Here is an 8,078-nt window from a genome sequence, read left to right as displayed (position 1 = left end):
CGCACGCTTTAACAAGCGCTCGGACCGTCGGCCACACAGAGCTCAGCAGACCCCAGCGCTGCACCTCCCGGGCACCGAGGTGGTGTGTGCAGTTCCCGCGTGGACACCTCCTGCCACCAACACGGCACGAAGCTAGGACCCCGGCCTCAGGGTGGACCTGGCCACAATTAGCAGTGTTGTCTGGGTTCTTGCTAGAATCCTGTCTTTCCAGAAATCTCAAGTGCTTTTCAAACTTTACACTTTAAGGTTGCTGGACCAGCAGGTGGCGTGGTGGTTAAGGTACTTGGATTCCCACAGGGCTGACCGCAGCTCAAGTCCCAGAACAGTCTCTTGAAAAATCACAGCAAATTAATAGATGAATAGTTTTTTAAAATGTAAATTATGAAATATAGATAATAAAATAAACTTACTGAGGACCCCCTCAGAACTTTTATGGACACAGGTTACAGATATCAACACCATATTAAAAAAACTGAATAATATAAAAAATACTCATTAATTCATTTAAAGTTTAATAATGAATTCAATATTTTTTCTTTTCTTTTTTTCTGGAGAGATTTTTTTTTTTTTTGCTATAGGACGCATGCGCTTGCCAGAAAGACAGAGACAGACAGAGAGACAGAAAGTGAGAAATCACCCCCCAGGGGGGATGGCCGCGCCACAATCCCTTCTCCTCTATTCTCCTCTTGGGATCTTGGGCACACACGCACATGCACCCGGCGTGAGTTTAAGCTGCCAGGTCTGGGACTCGAACCACAGTTGACTACATGGGAGTCCAGCGACATAGCCATTACACTAACTGCTGGTCCCCAAATATTCTTTTTAAGTACCTATATCTTTTCAATACAACAAAGAGAAAAGTAACAGCTTACAAATCTCTTTGATGTCTGTCTTAACAGAGTTGACTCTCATTTCTGCTTCTGTATTTCTTCTATTACAGTGCTGTTTTTGTTAAAACATATGAAGAAATCTAGCTTCACAGATATGTAGTTGGAAAAGGAAAGAGTTTTTATCGCCTTTTCAAATAAGTGGAGATATTTTCTTTGATGTTACACTAAAACTCAAGTGCTAATTTCGTTCATTCTTTATTTCTTTTTCTTTTATTTTTTAAAAGATTTTTGTCATAGGGTGTGTGTGCGTGCTCACCAGAGAGAGACAGAGAGAAGGAAAGTGAAAAATCATCCCCCTAGCAGGGATGACCAAGCTACAAAACCTTCCCTTCCATTCTCCTCCTGGGATTTTGGGTGTGCACAAACAGGCATCTGGTATGGTTTTCAAGCTGCTGCATCCAAGACTCGAACCATAAAGTTGACCAACTGGGATCCAGTACTTTAACCACTTGCTGACCCTTCAAGTGCTAATTTCCTATAGGTTAGCTGCAATGTGGAATCTGAAACCATTTCAAGCTTTTCATAGTCTTTTACACTGAAATCCACTGATCCAACTTGCAGTTTGAATACATCTTTAACCTCGTAAGATTTTGTAACATTAACAACTGGTCCTCTGGAAAATACTGGTTCACTGAGTTATACAGATCTTCTAAACACTGACATATTTCATTTTACAACTGCGACAACAAAAAAAATCACATCCATTAATATTATCACTGATCTCATCAGAAAAATTCAATGCAATAAGAAGAGGCCAGGCTCTAGGCAGTTTTCCAAAATTCTAACTTTTTTGCTTGAAACTTCAACTTTATCACTAGAAACAAATCTTGACCATTGCTTCCCTTGAAGTGACATTCACTACGTTCATGAGAAAACATCTGCCAAACTCTCCAGTCCGAACAGCCGGTCGCCTGCCAGCTGCCCTTCTAAGGACACTAGTTCATGAGAAGAGTAGCTAACGAGGAGCCAGTCAGTGGCCTGGAGGTTAAGGTGGCTGGATCCCACATGGTTGACTGCATAGTTCAAGTCCTGGGCCCAGAGGCTTGGAAAACACACTGGGCACTTGTGGGTGTCTGCCCAAAATCCCGAGAAGGAAACGAAGGAGAATCGATTGCAGTGTAGCCATCCCCCCAGGGGCTGATTTCTCACTCCTCCCTTCCCATTGTCTCTCACTGGTGAGGGCACACAGCAAACAGAAAGAAAGAAAAAAGAGCAGCTCAATACGCCTATAGTGTACACCACAGCAGCTTGTCCGCAGCAATAGGGCTTTATATGTATGTTCGACTTCATCAAACAAACTAATAAGATAGGTACTCAAAGGCTGAGATTTAATCAATAATGTTTATTACTTCATTGAGGGACATTCTTAAATGACACTGGCATTTTTTAAATTTAAACTGGGAGTGCATGGTGGTGAAGAAGACAATGACTACTATTTTTTTTAAAAGAGATTTTTGCCTTAGGGCACGTGTGCTTGCCAGAGACAGAGACAGAGAGAGAGACAGTGAGTGGGAAAGTGAGAACCTCCTCCCCCAGGGGGAATGGCCACACTGCAATCCTTTCTCCTCCAAATCTCCTCCTGGGATTTTGGGCACACATACACACGTACTTGGTGTGATTTGTAAGTCACTGGGTCTGATACTCGAACCATAGTCACATGGGAGTCCTGCAATGTAACCACTACACCACCTACTGGCCCCATGACTACTATTAATAAGTACAGTGTGGCATAATGGCTATGTTGCTGGACTCCCATGTAGTTGACCATGGTTCAAGTCCTGGACACGGGCGCATTTGCATGCGTGTCCAAGACCCCAAGAGGAGAATGGAGGAGGAGGGATGGCGGCATGGCCATTCCCCTGGGGGTGTGATTTCTCGCTTTCTGTCTCTCCATCTCTCTGTCTCTTTCTGGTGAGCGCATGTGCTCTATAGCAAAAACCTCTCAAAAATTTTTTTCTTTTTTAATAAAAAGTACCGTTTGATGATAGTGCTTTCCTTCCTGTGAAGGCACCCATGGTTTTACCTGCTGTTACATTTGTACAACAGTGAAAATTCAACACAGTGAAAATGCTACACAATCTTAGGATTACTGTGAAACGGATTTACTTTAAGAACTGCTACTTTAAAGAATTCCTCAAATGTCCATTCCGCGTTCAGTAGTAAGGCCATGAACGTGCAGCAGAGGGAAGCATGATGTCATTCTTAGGCCACCCTGTGGCCGTTGTCAGGTAAGACTGCCAGGGACTCCTATGTGAGATCACTCAGGTCCACGGAATGTGAAAGCCATGGTTAAAGTCGGGATTCCTTGCTGTAGATATCAGCATTACATTCTGAACAGAGGAGTTCAAAAAATAAACAGCAACAACAACAAACAAAACTTAGATCACTAAAACAAAAACATCACTAAACTAACCTACGTTCAAGAGAATCAATTCCAAAGTGGAATTTCAATCAAAATGTCACTAAGCTGGCTTTCCTATTTATTTTACAGCTTTAAATTTATCTTTATGGAGATAAAGATCAAATGCTAGAATGATACATTTAACAAGGAAGAAGATAGCTCTTCTCCAATGTGACCGGGAAGCTAATTATCACTTCCCTTGCTTAGCGACCAAGCCCTGCGATAACATCAAGTCTGCGCGATGCTTCTAAGGGAGTATGTATTTTTTCTCGGTTATTTTTGGTAGAGAAAAAGAGATAAAAGAAGGATACTGAACTAGAGGATTAATTTAAACTCTCCAACCAATACTCTATATACAGATCCCTTAGAACGTTAAAATTATAATTCAGCGTCATCTCACTGTTCAGTGAAGACATTCTATCCTTAAAAGACATCCAAGGAGAAAAACACCAGAAAATGTGAATTGCAGAGGTAGAAGGCTCTATTCGGGGATTTCAAAGTGTCCTGGGAGTCCTGGGTGCTGCAGGGCTGGCGCTGGGAGAGGCGCTGCAGGAGGAGGGCCAGCTCAGGAGGCGGGACCCTCGGCCTGCAAGGCTTGGGTCTATTTCATAGGCTGGGTCGGTGGGAGACTTAGACTGAAAGATGACTAAGATGCTTAAGCTTGAGGTAATAAAAATCTGTAAATTAAACAAGTAGCTTTGACACACACAGGTACACATTAGCGGATCTTTTTGAGGGAGAAAGTTTTGCTATAGAGTGCATGCATTCGCCAGAGAAACAGAGAGATGGAAAACAAGAAATCATTCCCCGGAAGAAGGGCGGGGAAGAATGAAACACTGCAATCCCTTCTCCTCCATTCTCCTCTAGGGATTTTGGGCACACACACACATGCCCGGCGTGAGTTTCAAGCTGCTCAGTCCAGAACTGGAACCAGGTGGACTACATGAGAGCCCAGCAATGTACCCACTACGCCATCTGCTGGTCCTAGTGAATCTTCTTTTTGAAAAACCTGAGAAAGTAGCAGGACGACTCTTGATTTTGTTTAAGACACAGTATAAATGAACTAGACCTATTATTAATGAGAGTAAGCACAAAGTTCTGAGCCAGCCAAACCCAACGAAAGAATTCTGTCATAACTTGATGACCTTAATATCCACCAGAAGGGACATGCTTGAATAAATCGTGATACTCACAGATTATGGAATACTACACAGTAATTAAATGATGCTGTAGAAGAATATTTAATGATACTAAACCATGTGAATTACATGGTTAAATGAAATTCAATATATGTAGTTGATTTATTTTTACAGAAAAAAAATTCTCTACAAGTAGCTGCCTGAGGTAAGACTGGCACCAAGTTATCAGATAGAAGTATTAAAAACTTTAGTATTACTCTTTATGCTTACCTGCAATTCTGAAATTTTCAATAGTACACATATTTCTTAAACTGTAAAGAAAAAGATCAGGGCTAGCAGCTGGAGCAGTGATTAAGGCACTGGACTCCCCACATGGCCAACCACGGTTCGAGTCCCAGACCCGTCACCTTGAAAATCACCCTGGGTACATGTGCATGCATGCCCAAAATCCCAAGAGAAGACGAGGAGAAGGGATATGGAGTGGTCATCTCACTTGGGAAGTGATTTCTCATTTTCTCTCTCTGTGTCTCTAAAGTACTCTATGGCAAAAACTTTAAAAATACATATATGTATGTGTAAATATAATTTTTATTTACATGTGTATATGTGTATATATTTATGTATGCGTATGTGCAAATATATATTTTTACACACGTGTATATATGTGTATATTTTATATACACACATGTATACACATACATATTTTATACACATGTGTATGTGTATATTTTTATATACACGTGTACATGTGTATATGTATTTTATATACACATGTATATATGTGTATTGAAGATACACGTGTGTGTGTGTGTGTGTGTGTGTGTGTATGGGACATTTGGACAACTCTTCAAAAGAGCTTCTATGGGGACCAGCAGTTAGTGTAATGGCTATGTCGCTGAACTCCCATGTAGCCGACTGCAGTTTGAGTCCCAGACCCAGTGTCTTAAACTCACACCGGGCACGTGTGCGTGCATGTCCAAGATCCTGAGAGGAGAATGGAGAAGGGACTGCGGCGTGACCATCCCCCCTGGGGGGTAATTTCTCGCTTTCTGTCTCTCTGTCTCTGTCTGTCTTTCTGGCGAGTACACGTGCCCTATAGCAAAACCCTCCCCCACCCCCAAAATAAAGAGCTTCTATGATAACATAATGTAAGAAAGACAGTAGCAGGCTCCTTGTTAGCTCTCGTGTACCTTAAGTTTACTCTAGAACAGTGACTCTTAACCGGGGCAATTCTGCCTCCCAGCAGACACGTGGCAGTGTCAGCAGTCACTCCTGGATGTTACCACCTGGTGAGAGATGCTACAGCATCTAGCGAGTACAAGTCAGGGTACTGGGAAGTACCCTATCAGGCACAGGGCAGTCCCACAGCAGAGAGCCAGCTAACAGTGAATGTCAATGATCCCAAGTTAAAAAGTCCTGTTCTAAATGATGAACTGGGAGCAGCAGGTCATGTAGGGGTGAAGGCACTGGATTCCACACGGTAGTCATGCGGTTTGAGTCCCAGACTCAGCGGCTTGAAAATCATGCCAGGCAGTTGTGTGTGCATACCCAAAATCCCAAGAGGAGAATGAAGGAGAAGGGATTGTGGCATGGTCATCCTCCTAAGAGGTGACTTCTTACTCTCCCTCTGTGTTTCTCTGTGTCTCTCTCTGGTGAGTGCACATACACTGTAGCAAAAACTCAAAAAACAAAACATGAAGATTAACTATTGATAGCATAAATGGGAAATAACTTTTTCCCCACAGCATGTTTAATCCACAAATTCTCTGCTGTGACTATTGACAAGAAAGTAAATTAATTCTCACAAAAACAAGGGCTGTAGTCTATGTTGGATTGGCCTCATTCAATTGACTGCATATTTTCAAATCAAGTTCAGCTATAAAAGGTCTCGACACTTTCCTGGGTCACCTTCTAAAAGTAAGCCTTGAAACCAAAGCATGCAGCCAATGTTTTATCCTGACACAGTATAATGATAGCTTCTGATTACACATTACTCTGAAATCTACCATATTTCTGTGTATCCCAAAGCCAGAAGCAACATTCCATTTTCTTCAAAGTCTCTTTCAGTAAACCGTAACATTGGGCCAGCTCCGTGGTGCAGTGGTAATGCACTGCTCAAGAGGAAATGGATCCCACATGGCAACCATGGTCTGAATCCCTGGCCCTGGAACATGCTGGGCACAGGTCCAAGTGCCCCACACCCACAGGCTGGAGGGCTGGAGGAAGGGGCTCCCAGCATGACCCGACCCTGTGGGGGTGCTCCCCTCTCACATGCACATACTATCATGAACAAAGAAGAACATACTTTAAAAAGAGCATAATATTATTTGCCAGAGGCAAGACTCCAGGGATTAAATAGGGAGCTATTTCTTGGACCTTAACTCCATCCGCCAGACAAGTCTAATTTATATACTAGAATATCTTCGTCTACTGTCATGGAAATTTTTAAAAAACAAAAGAAAGCAGCAGAAATAAGCCAAGACAGTAATAAGTTAGAAGTCTGAGAACTAAAGCCAATAGCATGAATATAAAGTTAACAAGAAAAAAAACTACCATGTTTTTTCATAAACAGCAAAAGAGCCTGAGAAATGGAAAAAGACACTCTGACCTCGCTGGCCGGTCGTGAGGACACAGCCCCATGGCGAACGTGTGCCAGGGTGTATACAGGAGGGTCCAGCCAGGAAATCTGGGGAAAGGGGACATGAGGAGAAGGAGCTGTTCGTTTTCCTAAAATACTGGACTCCGGTTTAATTTATTCTGGTCCCAGTGTTTTCTCATCCTCTGAGCTCATCTATGGCTCAGAATCACACGAAAGATGACCAGCACAAAGACTAGGATCTCTGAACCCGGAGGGCTCTGCGTTAGGAAGCACCACGCACTTCTGCCAGGTAATTTACCATTCCATGATCACACTCAGTGCTAATACATATAGTTATAAAAGCATACCGACGGCAAGATTTCGACATACGTGAGGGTTTGGTTCCAGAGTGATTCTTGAGTAAGTGTAAGGAAGCTCTCCATACCATGCTGTAAGTCTCGGTTGCAGATAAGTTATATCTAAGAGAGAAAATACAGGGCCTTTGAAATGGCTCCGAGCTACGCGAGGTGTGTACCTACTGAGTGCTGACTGCGCCCCCGCCGTGGGAAGAAGCTGTGAGAAACACAAAGGACCAGAAGGGACGGGCGCTGGCCTGGGTTCCACCTTCAGAGGGATATGGAATTCGGCAAGTAGAACAGGCAAGAGCTGCAAGGAAGAGGACGAGAGGAGAGCAGCGGGGACCGCAGGGCAGAGGCTCTGAGGGGAGAAGGCGCGGTCTCGCTGGTGTCGGTGACAACGGAAACACGAGTGATGGAGTCACGCTGCGGAAGAACAGCGCTCAAACTAGGGGAGGGCTCAGAGCAGGGTATGGAGCCCTTCTAGGTAGATATCTAGCACCACATCTGTAGGGAACAACGCAAACATTCACCTACGAGTCCACTGTTGCACAAGTCGTTTTGATTCTGAATGAAGGTAAAAGTGCCCTGGCCAACTGCTGCATGAACTGACTTCAGTTAGAAGGTTTTGAGGCCTGGGGCCTGCAGGTGGTGAGGTGGTTGGGGCTCTGGACTCCCACATGGCCAACGGTTCAAGTCCCGAACCTGGCAGCT

The 8,078-nt window shown here is 43.6% G+C and overlaps 1 protein-coding gene across 1 annotated transcript in view; it reads right to left on the bottom strand.

The window, feature by feature from the left end:
• The window catches only part of ALKBH3 (alkB homolog 3, alpha-ketoglutarate dependent dioxygenase), a gene marked incomplete in the record, with an annotated part of 48,606 nt that overhangs the window by 22,692 nt on the left and 17,836 nt on the right, over nucleotides 1-8,078 (bottom strand). Inside the window, 1 exon segment of the mRNA XM_027775999.1 lies at nucleotides 7,399-7,487. Within this exon segment, the coding sequence (XP_027631800.1) occupies nucleotides 7,399-7,487 (89 nt within the window).

Source organism: Tupaia chinensis, unplaced genomic scaffold (assembly GCF_000334495.1).
Source record: "Tupaia chinensis unplaced genomic scaffold, TupChi_1.0 Scaffold000625_1, whole genome shotgun sequence".
Lineage (NCBI taxonomy): Eukaryota > Metazoa > Chordata > Mammalia > Scandentia > Tupaiidae > Tupaia > Tupaia belangeri.
This window is presented reverse-complemented; position numbering and strand designations above follow the sequence as displayed.